Source organism: Rhinatrema bivittatum, chromosome 2 (genome assembly GCF_901001135.1).
Source record: "Rhinatrema bivittatum chromosome 2, aRhiBiv1.1, whole genome shotgun sequence".
In the NCBI taxonomy this organism is placed as follows: Eukaryota; Metazoa; Chordata; class Amphibia; order Gymnophiona; family Rhinatrematidae; genus Rhinatrema; species Rhinatrema bivittatum.
In genome coordinates, this window is record NC_042616.1 from 623,741,984 (window position 1) to 623,755,224 (window position 13,241).

Genomic DNA, 13,241 nt, shown 5'->3' on the forward strand with positions numbered 1-13,241 from the left:
TTAGCCGTTCAGAATTCCTGCCATAGATAGCTTTATGGATTAAGGTTAGACACTTGTATTGAATACGGGACTGAACCGGCAACCAATGTAATCCCATCAGTACCGGGGAAACATGATCGAACTTTTTTGTATCAGTTAGAAGTCGTGCCGCGGCGTTCTGCAACAGTTGCAGCGGGCGGATAGTCGATAATGGCAGACCCAGCCGTAGGGCATTACAGTAATCTAGTTTAGGTAAAATTAATGCCTGTACCACAATTCGAAAATCATTTGAGTGCAATAATGGCTTTAATCTCCTTAGCACTCGCAGTTTATGAAAACCATCTTTTATGATGGCCTTCACTGTAGTTTTCATATTAAGCTCAGAGTCAAGAATACAACCCAAGTCTCATGCACAGTGCCTACTTACAGGGCCTGGGGGCCCGCTCTCGGGCCCCCCTCCGTCTAAGATGCCTAGGGTTTTCATTGCTCCCGATGGTTCTCCCCCGGACCTGGTGGGCTCTGGGTCGGGGGCCACGGGGCTGCCACCCCGGATCCGTACTACCCTGTGTGGGGCAGGGGCGCCTGCGCCGCAGGGGAGGACCCCCTGGGCCCACCGGATCCCTCGCAGCTGGACACGCAGTCTGAAGGGGACGACCCCCGCGCGCTCAGGATCTTCCAACGGGAAGAGTTGGATGACCTTATTCCTCAGATCCTCTTGGCGTTGGATCTTGATCCACCGCCGGACCCGCCAGCACCAGTTGCTCCCGCCGTCGCCACGTCATCCAAGAAGGGGGATCCAGTCCTCGCCGCCCTCCGGCCTAGAGCTCGGGCTTTTCCCACTCATGATTCTTTTCTGCAGCTCCTCACCAGGAAGTGGGACATGCCGGAAGCATCTCTGAAGGTCACTCGGGCCATGGAAAAATTGTATCCCCTGCCCGAGGATTTCCTGGAGCTTATTAAGGTTCCCAAGGTGGACTCGGCAGTGTCGGCGGTCACTAAGAGGACGACGATTCCTGTCACGGGCAGAATGGCCCTGCGGGATACCCAGGACCGCAAGCTGGAAAGTTTTCTCAAAAGGGTCTTTGAGGTCTCCGCTCTGGGGATGCGAGCTGTCATGTGTAGCTCGCTCACGCAAAGGGCCAGTCTTCGCTGGGTCCAGCAACTCCTCACCTCGAAGGATCTACCGCCCGAGGAGACCGCCCAGGCGGACCGCCTGGAATCTGCCATAGCCTACGGGGCTGATGCTCTGTACGATCTTTTCAGGGTGCTGGCGCGGTCCATGGTGTCGGTAGTAGCGGCTCAGCGACTACTGTGGCTGCGTAACTGTGCGGCGGATGCCTCCTCCAAGTCAAGCCTGGGCTCTTTGCCCTTCCGGAGCAAGTTTCTTTTGGAGAAGGTCGGTTCTTGAATACTGTGTACAATTCTGATCGCCGCATCTCAAGAAAGATATAATTGCGATGGAGAAATTACAGAGAAGGGCTATCAAAATGATAAGGGGAATGGAACAGCTCCCCTATGAGGAAAGACTAAAGAGGTTAGGACTTTTCAGCTTGGAGAAGAGATGGCTGAGGGGGATATGATAGAGGTGTTTAAAATCATGAGAGTTCTAGAACGGGTAGATGTGAATCGGTTATTTACTCTTTCAGATAATAGAAAGACTAGGGGGCACTCCATGAAGTTAGCATGTGGCACATTTAAAACTAATCGGAGAAAGTTCTTTTTTACTCAACGCACAATTAAACTCTGGAATTTGTTGCCAGAAGATGTGGTTAGTGCAGTTAATATAGCTGTGTTTAAAAAAAGGATTGGATAAGTTCTTGGAGAAGTCCATTACCTGCTATTAAGTTCACCTAGAGAATAGCCACTGCCATTAGCAATGGTAACATGGAATAGACTTAGTTTTTGGGTACTTGCCAGGTTCTTGTGGCCTGGATTGGCCACTGTTGGAAGCAGGATGCTGGGCTTGATGGACTCTTGGTCTGACCCAGTATGGCATTTTCTTATGTTCTTATGTTCTTAAGGTGCGGTCTCACCGTGGAGCAATACATAGGCATTATGATATTTTCCGTTTTATTCACCATTCCCTTTCTAATAATTCCCAACATTCTGTTTGCTTTTTTGACTGCCGCAGCACACTGAACCGACGATTTCAATGTGTTATCCACTATGACGCCTAGATCTCTTTCTTGGGTTGTAGCACCTAATATGGAACCTAACATTGTGTAACTATAGCATGGGTTATTTTTCCCTATATGCATCACCTTGCACTTAGCCACATTAAATTTCATCTGCCATTTTGATGCCCAATTTTCCAGTCTCACAAGGTCTTCCTGCAATTTATCACAATCTGCTTGTGATTTAACTACTCTGAACAATTTTGTATCATCTACAAATTTGATTCTCACTCATTGTATTTCTTTCCAGATCAATTATAAATATATTGAAAAGTAAGAGTCCCAATACAGATCCCTGAGGCACTCCACTGCCCACTCCCTTCCACTGAGAAAATTGTCCATTTAATCCTACTCTCTGTTTCCTGTGAAAGGTCTCACAGGTATTCAATCCACTGTTTTGTCCTGGTTTCGATCTTTTCTAACAAATCGTTCTTTATATGTACATGTTAATAACCATTGTTCAGATTCATTCAATTCTTTATCTGGGGTTCCACAGGGTTCGTCATTGTCTCCATTACTCTTTAATATATATTTGCTTCCTCTTTGCCATATTCTCACAACTTTAAATGTATACTTCCGAATATATGCTGACGATATTCAGTTACTCTTTCCTTTAAAAAATTCTTGGTCTGAAACTTTTTCTTTAATATCTTTGGTCCTTACTACGATCAACACATGGTTAGAACACAACCGCTTAAAATTGAACCCTTCAAAAACTATGATTACACATCTTTCATCCATTTCAGAATCCTCCATAGGCCCTCCTTCTCATCTAAACTTTAAAGGTATTTCAATTCCTGTCAGTACTTCATCTATTAGCTTAGGTATTACAATCAATTCCAATCTTTCTATGGTTAATCATATTTCCAACATTACAAAAAAATCTTTCTATAAATTACATTTATTGAAGAGAATCCGACCTCTTCTTTTCTTTAAAGATTATCGTACAGTATTACAGTCTTTAATTTTTTCAGGTATGGATTATTGCAACGCTTTATTCCTAGGTTTATCTGATTCTGTTTTATATCCTTTACAAATGATACAGAACTCTGCTGCCCGGGTATTAGTAGGTATTTCACGTCGAACTCATATCACACCAGTTTTACTTTCACTTCATTGGCTACCAATTAAATATCTAATTCAATTTAAAGTATTATCAATCATTCATTCTCTCATCTATAACACCTCTTCTACTTGGCTATGTACCAATCTTCGCATATATAAACCTACCAGACATCTCAGATCTTTTTCAAAAAACTTATTAGATATTCCTACTGTCAAATTGGCAAAATTTGAACTAACCAGAAAAAGAGCATTCTCAGTTGCAGGTCCTGTTTTATGGAATTCACTTCCAGATTACCTTCGTCTTACTTCATCAATACAACAGTTCAAAAAACTATTGAAAACTTATCTATTTCAGAAAGCATATACCTTAACCACTAATTCATAAAACAACTTCCATTTATTCCAACTGCTTCCTTTCAATTTATACATATTCTCATGACATAATATTTCCTTTTGTTAATTTATTTGAAAATTGCTGGACATGAATGTATACTGCGCTATGTTAGCTTTTTATTTGTTTTATTTTGTTTTATTTTTGTCTAGTTTATTTATTGTGTATGTTTTGTTGTAAACCATTTTGATTAATTCTTTGAATTGTAAAAGCGGTATATAAACATTTTTAAATAAAATAAATAAAATAAAAAGGTGATGTATATGGGGAAGAATAACCCTTGCTGTAGTTACACAATGTTACGTTCCATATTAGGAGCTGCCATTCAGGAAAATGATCTAGGCATCATAGTGGGTAATACTTTGAAATTGTCAGCTCAGTGTGCTGCAGCAGTCAAAAAAGCAAACAATGTTAGGAATTATTAGGAAGGGAATGGTTAATAAAAAGGAAAGTCATAATGTCTCTGTATCGCTCCATGATGAGACCGCACCTTGAATTCTGTGTACAATTCTGGTCGCCGCATCTCAAAAAGCTATAGTTGTGATGGAGAAGTACAGAGAAGGGCAACCAGAATGATAAAGAGAATAGAACAGCTTCCCTCTGAAGAAAGGGCCGAAGAGAAGAGACAGCAGAGGGGGGGATATGATAGAGGTCTTTAAAATCATGAGATGTCTTGAACGAGTAGATGTGAATCGGTTATTTACACTTTTGGATAATAGAAGGTCTAGAGCAGTGGTTCTCAACCGGTGTGTCGCGACACCCCAGTGTGTCGCCAAGCGCCGGCAGGGGTGTCGCGTGGCTCCCGGTCCCTCCCGCTGCTCTTTCTTCCCTGCTGCCGTTGCCGCCGGGCTATCAGCACGTTAAAGCCCAGCGGGAACGGCAGCGGTGCAAAAAAAAAAAAGCTGTGGCATCCGCGGCTGGCCTTTTCTTCTTCCCGCGCCTGCATTCCCCCCCCGGACCCGGAACAGGAAGTGATACGCGGTGCGCGGGAAGAAGAAAGGCCGTGCCGCGTGATAAACTAGCAGCGGCCGCTGCAGCATCGGCCCCCAAGCTATTGCAGCAGACGGTAATCGGGAAAGGAGAGAGCAGCATGAGCCTCCCGCGATCGATGGAATTCTTCCTTCTTGGCCTGCGGGGGCTGGAGGAGCAGCTACCGTTTGTGCTCGGGGGGGGGGGGGGGGGAGAGGAAGTGAGTGACAGAAAGAGAGAGAAGCAGCCAGCCAGCCTGTGTGTAAGTGAGAGAATGTATTTGATCGAGAGTATGTGTGTGATTGAGAGAAACTGGTCAGAGAGCTGATGTATGTGTATATGAGAGAGACAATGAAAGTGACTGCTCAAGGAGATGACTGATGTGTATGTGAGAGTGTGAGACAGTCAGGGATGTGTGTGTGTGTGAGAGAGAGAGAGAGAAAAAGCATGGAAGTGAGAAATCTGGGTATGTGAGAAAGCATGGGAGTAAGAAGCCTGGTGTTGTGGGGGTGTATGTGAAAGAAAGCATGGGAGTGAGAAGCCTGTGTGTGTGCATGTATATGAGAGAGACTGGTTGGTAAGGTGACGGTGTGACTGGTGTGTATGTGAATGTGATTCAGGGAATGAGAAGCCTGTGCACGTGGAGAGTGAGCATGGAAATGAGAGAGAGACTGGGTGTGTTTTTGTGTTGTAACAGAGAAGTGATTATGGGAATGAGAAGCCTGTGCATGTGAAGAGAGTGAGCATGGGAGTGAGAACCTGGGTGTGTGTGAGACACAGCATGGGAGGGAGAAGCCTGTGTATGTAAGACAGAACATGGAAGTGGGAAGCCTGTGTGTGTGTGTGTGTGTATGCATGAGAGAGATCAGGTGACGGGTGTGTGTGAGAGAGAGAGAGAAAGTGATTATGGGAATGAGAAGCCTGTGCATGTGGAGAGAACAAGCATGGGAGTGAGAGACTGGTGAGTGTATGTGAGAAAGAGAAAGTGATTATGAGAGTGAGAAGCCCATATATGTAAGTGGAACACGGGAGTGGGAAGCCTGTGTGTGTGTGTATGGCATGAGAGAAAACTGTTCAGGAAAGTGACTGGGTGTTTTGTCAAAGACTGGGAGATGATTGGTGTGTGAGAGACAGAAACTGGTCATGGGGGCATGACTGGTATGGTGTGTGTGTGTGAGAGACATGGGCATTAAGGAAGAGGACCATGAGTATAGAGCTTAGCCACTACTGCTGCTTCTGGTGTGTGCTACAGCCTGCATGGAAGAGGAGTAGGAGAGCTGCTGGAGGGGGTAAGTAAAGGTGGCTTTTTAAGTTTATTTTTCTTGATTGACTGCCATTTTAATTATTTAATATTATGTGATGTGTCTGCTTTTTTTTGAAATATTTTATTGGTGTTTGGAGAATTTGTAATAGTTTTTATGAGTTTTAATTGTTGGATGTTATTCTGTTCATAGTTGTTGTGAAACATTTATTCTGCTTATTAGTATAGTTTTACAATTATTTCTGTGTGGGGATCTATAGCTGCTTGCTAGTTCTGTTTTCCTAATAAGAGGTGTATTGGTGTTTAGGGTCTGATGTAATATTTGTAGTGTTGCCTTTTCATAAATAGGGTTGGCTCCTGTTTGAGTGTATTCCATAATACAGGTGTAACTGTGTGCGGATTAGTTTATGTGCATTACTACAGATCCTGGGAGTATGTTAGGTCGGTTCTGTGTCTGTTACCGAGATGAGATATTTTACTAGCATGTAAGAGTTTTATCAGTCTTATTTGTTGTGTTTTCTCAAGAGGACATGCATTGGTGGTAAAACTGCTATCTTTTCATAAGTAGGGCTATTGAGCCTGGAAGTAGGAGTTTGAGTTGCTGTTACTGAGATGACACCAGAACCAGAATATCTTTTTTGTAGAGTGAGTGAATGGGGAATGTCATAATTCTGCTTTACATCCATTATTGTGGATCAGGGGGGTTCCCGTGGATGCAACTGTACATTTACATCTATCCCTGTGACGATCATGGGTCAGTGTGTCACGCATGTGAGAACCATCTGTCAGGTGTGTCCCGACAGAAAAAAGGTTGAGAACCACTGGTCTAGAGGGCACTCCATGAAGTTAGCAAGTAGCACATTTAAGACTAATCAGAGAAAATTCTTTTTCCACTCAACGCACAATTAAACTCTGGAATTTGTTGCCAGAGGATGTGGTTAGTGCAGTTTAAAAAAAGTTTGGATAAGTTCTTGGAGGAGAAGTCCATTAACTGTTATTAATCAAGTTGACTTAGCAGGTATGGCATCTGCTATTACTGGCATCAATAAGCATGGAATCTTCTTAGTGTTTGTGTACTTGCCAGGTTCTTATGGCCTGGTTTGGCCACTGTTGGAAGCAGGATGTTGGGCTTGATGGGACCCTTGGTCCTGACCCAGTATGGCAATTTCTTATGTATTTATGTTCTTTGGTGGCAGAAGGCAGTTCTGTTTTTAGTGTGGAGAGGCAATATTTAAAGAGAATGCATGGCAAAATAGTAATATCCTCTAGGAGATACAATTTTGAAGTCCTTTGACAATCATCTGAAGTGCCCTTGAAATCCCAGTAGCCTTGTCAGTGTAAGAAATTAAGCCACATGAATGGGAATCTGGTTCATGAGATGGGTGGGTGGTCGAAGACATGGCAGCTGAGATTCAATGCCAAGAAGTGCAGAGTCATGCATATGGGGAGTGGAAATCCGAAAGAACTGTATTCGATGGGGGGTGAAGGGCTGATGTGCACGGAGCAGGAGAGAGACCTTGGGGTGATAGTGTCTAATGATCTGAAGTCGGCGAAACAATGTGACAAGGCGATAGCTAAAGCCAGAAGAATGCTGGGCTGCATAGAGAGAGGAATATCTAATAAGAGAAAGGAAGTGATGATCCCCTTGTACAGGGCCTTGGTGAGGCCTCAACTGGAGTACTGTTTTCAGTTCTGGAGACCATATCTCCAAAGAGACAGAGACAAGATGGAGGCGGTCCAGAGAAGGGAATTACTTCCTTATAAGCAGAACACTCACAGTACTATTATCCTATACAGGAAATTTGCTAAGAAATTAGAGATCAATTAAGCATTAGTAATTATAGGAGCATAAGACAAGAAATATTTTAAAAGTGCTAACACTTTAACAATGTTGTTTCCACACTTCTCAATTAAGTTTCCCCCCTTCAAACTAATTCATGATTGATCACGAATGAGTATCTAAATAAATTCGAAGCTGGTCTGGAGAATTGAAAACCTATCTAGTTTCTTTATGTTTAATAAAACATCTGCAAGGATATTTTAAATTAAACTGTGCACCTCTTTCCAGAACTTCTTTACGCATATCTATAAATCTTTTCCGTCTCATCTGTGTGGTATGTACTATATCAAGAAATATTCTTAGGGGCCTCCATAGAATTCACTTTTTTGATATTTAAAATGCGTTTTTAAGACTGTATCTCTTTCCACTATAGATAGAAATTGAACTAACAATGTAGCTCTAGTATCAATTTTGGATTCAAATGATTTCTCAAGAAAATCAGTTAAATTCAAATTATCTTTTTCTTCCAAATTTTTCCCTTCTTGCCTCTATTGGAGATAATAGATCTTAGAAATACCAGGCAGGGAATTTTCTGGATATTTTAAGATGCTTTTCAGGTAACTATTGAATACTTCAATTGGTGTAACCAAATGAGTTTTTGGAAAACTCAGTAAGCTAAGATTTAATTTCCTGTTTTGATTTTCTAATATGTCAAATTTTCTTTCATATTCTTCAACTGATTTTATCAAGTTTGAACTCTCTGGATGTCCCCCATTTTATGATCAATTACATTTACCTTTTTTTCCAAACTTTCAATTTTTTCTTGTATATGTGTGTTCTTTTTTAATGCATCTTGAACTGTTGTTAATTGATTTTTGTATATTCACCATCATAACCCTAGTTCTTCGATGGAGAATTTTTTAGGGTTAATAAGAGAAATATCCCCAATCCCAGACAGCTGTGTCTCCACTCCAGGTTCTTTAAAGGTTCCAGCCTGTCCTCCCGCCGTTAAAGGAGATTGTTTTTTATGATCTCCCGGACTTTGAACTTCTATATCAGAAGTTTTAGTCACATTCATACCTTCTCCTTGAATTTCAAGAGTCTTTTAAAAATTGCAAACCATCAAGGGATTCCGCAGAGGGATGGGCTGGTTTCTCTGGGGCTCCGGGGGTTAACGATGTCTCGTTAGCCAAATAGTTCTGTTCCTGCTCCTGAACTGATCTATAAGCGGCCCCCTCCGGAGTCAACGTGGAAGCAATTTGAAAACATTCAGCAATACTAGGCTGTAACAATTTATTCGGAGTAGATGTTGAGGAAGACTCTCTCAGCTTCGCTTTCCTCTTAGTATGAGGCATAGTGACTAGTTATTATTCTGACGAATAAATCCGGACCACAATACATCCATTCTAAATGTGATCAAATTTAACAACAAAATTCTTTACTTATCTTAAGTTGATCTCTATGGCCACGAAACTAGTTAGACTCCGGGCAAAGCCACGCCGGCGTAGGCTAGGTTTTAAAGCCTACCCGGCTGCTCCTCCTGACGTCACTGGAAGCAGATGGCACTTGTAGTTCACGGGCTTCCCACCTGGCAGGCTCACCACAAGAAAAGGAGTAAACACCACAGGCCTCCTCCAGATAGACCCTCCAAGAAAGGTATGTGATGGCGGCCTGAAGAATCTAAATATGTACACCCTGGAGGAAAGGAGGAGCAGAGGTGATATGATACAGACTTTCAGATACTTGAAAGGTTTTAATGATCCAAAGACAACAACAAACCCTTTCCATCGGAAAAAAATCAGCAGAACCAGGGGTCACGAGTTGAAACTCCAGGGAGGAAGACTCAGAACCAATGACAGGAAGTATTTCTTCACAGAGAGGGTAGGGGATGCCTGGAATGCCCTTCCAGAGGAAATGGTGAAGACCAGAACTGTGAAGGACTTCAAAGGGGCGTGGGATAAACACTGTGGATCCATAAAGTCTAGAGGACATGAATGAAGAGTGGGTGGCTTGTGGGAATGACGGCTACTACCTGGAGATAATACCCTTATTCAATAAACATACACACGGTTAATGCAACTCCAACATTGCTCTAAGCTTCAATGGCAACAGGAAATGTGGAAAAAAGGATTTGCATTCACAAAAAAGCAGGGAGTAGCTTGCTTGTTACAATGGCTACTACCCCAAACCAAATAAGCCTGATACATCACTTTCAATGCATAACTCTCTGCTTCAACGGCAGGGGAGAAAGACTGATACTTCAAGCATATCCAGCATAGCTCTCTGCTTCAATGGCAAGGGAGAAAGTCCGATACTTCACTTTCAATGCATATCCAGCATAACTCTCTGCTTCAACGGCAGGGGGAATGAAGAAAAGTGGATCTATATACAGACAACAACCAACAAGGACTGGATTACATAGTCTGGGTAAACAAATAAGCATGGGTGTAGCTTGCGGTTACTACCCCTAACTAATTAAGCTAGATATTTCACTTAGATGCAGTTCCAGCACTGCTCCCTCATTAATGGTGGGGGTGGAAGGGAAATAGAACCAAAAGGTTACTAAGAGCCAAGAGTAACAGATAAATATGAGGGGGAAAAAAAAGTGCGAAACTTGCTGGGCAGACTGGATGGACTGTTTGGTCTTCTTCTGCCGTCGTTTCTATATGTTTCTACATGTGCCACTGGTGACATTTAGCCTCCATAGACCAATCTGATTAGATGAATGCTGGGTACTCTCTTGCTAAAAGACAATTTACTGCATGTCAAAGCATATGCAGGGGAAGGAGTTGTTCAGAAGAGTTTTAAAAATGTGTGTGTTTTAATTTCCTCAGGGTGGTTGTAATGTGTAGGCCTGAAATGTGCATGAGAGACAGCTCTCCTGCTGACAGCTTATTTCTCAGAGAAAGTTGGCATATAGAGTGTGTTTTCATTCTTTTTTTTGTTTGTATCTTATGGGAAGTCACATGCATCCAACTGCAGCACTGAGTGGAAGCAGACTTCTGTTAATCTTTGAGTAATATATTAATGTTGTTGGCTTTCTGTCCTTTTGCCCAGGGTATTCTGCTTCAGCTCTTCGGTGGCACCCGCAAAGACTTCAGCCACACTGGCAGAGGCAAGTTCCGTGCAGAGGTGAACATTCTCCTGTGTGGAGACCCCGGCACCAGCAAGTCACAGCTGCTGCAGTATGTCTACAACCTGGTGCCCCGGGGCCAGTACACCCTGGGAAGGGCTCCAGTGCAGTGGGGCTCACCGCTTACGTGATGAAGGACCCGGAAACCAGGCAACTGGTTCTGCAGACAGGTGCGCTGGTTCTCAGCGACAATGGTATCTGCTGCATTGATGAGTTTGACAAGATGAGCGAGAGCACTCGGTCCGTATTGCACGAAGTGATGGAGCAGCAGACCCTTTCCATCGCTAAGGTAAGATGTGAGAAAAATGCATAATATCGGAAATTGCCAAAGCTGGACTTGTTGCCTGTGAGCACTTGGGTGGCAAGCAAATAAAATGTGTCCCGGGGGCCTGGCTTCCAACGCCAGTTAGTTAGGATAAATTTCTTATTTCCTAACATGTAGCCAGATGGACTCAGGACTAATGGGTTATGTGTTCCCCTGCTAGCAGATGGAGATTGAGTCAGGTTTCAAAGCTGACGTCACCCTAGATATACCCCTGCAGTGACCTCAGCCCTTCAGTATCTCTCTGTCTCCTAGTAGATGTGGACTGTCTCCCACCTATCGGGAACACAATACTCTTTGGAAGAGGAAACTTTACTTCTAAATTTGAGAAATATCGAGCTCCACTCTCGATATATATCGGCCGATGTCTCTCAGAGTCCACCGGCCGATTCCCAGCTTTGACTTAGCCCCCAGGGTGGCTGAAAGGCAGCGGGTGCAGATTCGAGCGCGGCAATAAAGATATTCCTCTCTCCCCCCAAAGCCGGAGACTGCCCGACATGCGACCGGTAAGCACCAAGACCAGCTAAGGTAGAAACCTTTATTTCTAAGTCTCTGGTCTCCAAGACTCGAACAGCCGCACCGTCCTTCCTCCGAGGTTTAAATCGGGTTGAGCAGCCCTCCTTTGGGGCAGGCCCTGATTCGGTGCGAGAGTCCACACTCGTGGAGACCCTCCTAGGGGGGTCACCATCTTGCCTTTGGGGTCGTCGGCGCCATTTTCCCCCTCCGACTGGTACGTGCGGGACAGGCCGGAGGCCCGAAGCACTTAACTACGGTTTGAGCGCACAGCGGCACGCACAACTGGGCGCATAACTGTGCTGCGAGCACAAACTCCGTTGCCTGCACGCACAACTTGTGCGCACTTCGTGCGCATAACTTTTACACATCTGACGCTCATAATTAAGCGCATCCCCGTGCTTAACTCCTTGCACAGGCGAGTCCCTAAGCCCTGAACGTGCACAACTAATGGCACCGCCATCCAAGAAAGCCAAGGGACCCTTCCTTTGCCCAGCCTGGCACTTAATAGCTGCGCAGCCTGAATTGGAATCCCTCCTGGGCCAACAGTGTGAACAGAACCATGGAGAACCAAATCAAGACCCTCTACAGCCAGGAGAGGGATCCGGTACCACGGATGATGACATCCCGGACCTAAGTATTTCCAACTCTGCGCCCCCGCAGGAAAATTCCTCCGGGGCTACCACTACAACCACTCCTGGGATCAACATGGATCCAGGAACCTTCTCCTGGGTGGAATTTTTCAAAGGGCTGCAAACCTTTGTCCAGGCACAACCAGAACCCTGCTGCCCACCTGACTCAAACCCAGCTGGAAGCACGAGTCCTTCCCAGCACCTCCCGGTCCTCTTGAGATATGCCTCTCCTAACCAAGAGCGATCCAGATAACTCAATAGGATGAAACAGACTCTCTGGAAGAAGGAGAAATTCCCCCAGGGATGGAACCATACCGGACCATGCTCCGATTCTTCCACAAGGATGAATTACCAACCCTAGTGTCCCAGACTATGAAGACACTGGGTCTTCCAGGCACGGAGTCCACAGCGGAACCAAAGAAGAATCCCATGCTGGTGTACCTCCGTAAGGCCTCATGCTATTTCCCTATGTTGAAGCCCATTGATTGACCTGGAATGGAATGCTCCAGAGGCCACTTTGAAAGGGGGGAGGACTCTAGAAGCCCTATACCTGCTGGAACACATGGCTAAGGAACTTCTGTGTTTCTGCATAGTGGATGCTATGATCTGTGCAGTCTCAAAACGCACTATGATCCCAGTGGAGGGAGGAGCGGCACTGAAGGACGCCCAGGATAGAAGGCTGGAAGCCATCCTTAAGCAGTCCTTTAAAGTATCAACAATGACGATACAAATTGCTTCTTGTTACGCATTAGTGGCACGTTCCTGTTTGATCCTAGTCAGAGACGCAACTACGCCTGGAGAAGCGATGGAGCCTACGGTCTCCTTCCTCACTGATGCTACCGCAGACCTCGTGCACACCTCATCCAGGGGTGTCGCCACCACAGTGGCTCCGGAATTGGTCAGCTGACGTGACTTCCAAAGCGAACCTCACAAAAAAATGCCTTTTAAAGGATCCCTCCTGTTCGGGAGCAAACTGGAGAAATTAGCCAACAAAAGGGGTGAATCTCCAGTACCCTGATTAC

General features: G+C 44.6%; 1 protein-coding gene across 1 annotated transcript in view; it reads left to right on the forward strand.

The window, feature by feature from the left end:
- MCM4 (minichromosome maintenance complex component 4) overlaps positions 1-13,241 on the forward strand; it is a 114,637-nt gene that overhangs the window by 42,688 nt on the left and 58,708 nt on the right. Inside the window, 2 exon segments of the mRNA XM_029591250.1 lie at positions 10,677-10,839; positions 10,842-11,041. Of these exon segments, the coding sequence (XP_029447110.1) occupies positions 10,677-10,839; positions 10,842-11,041 (363 nt within the window).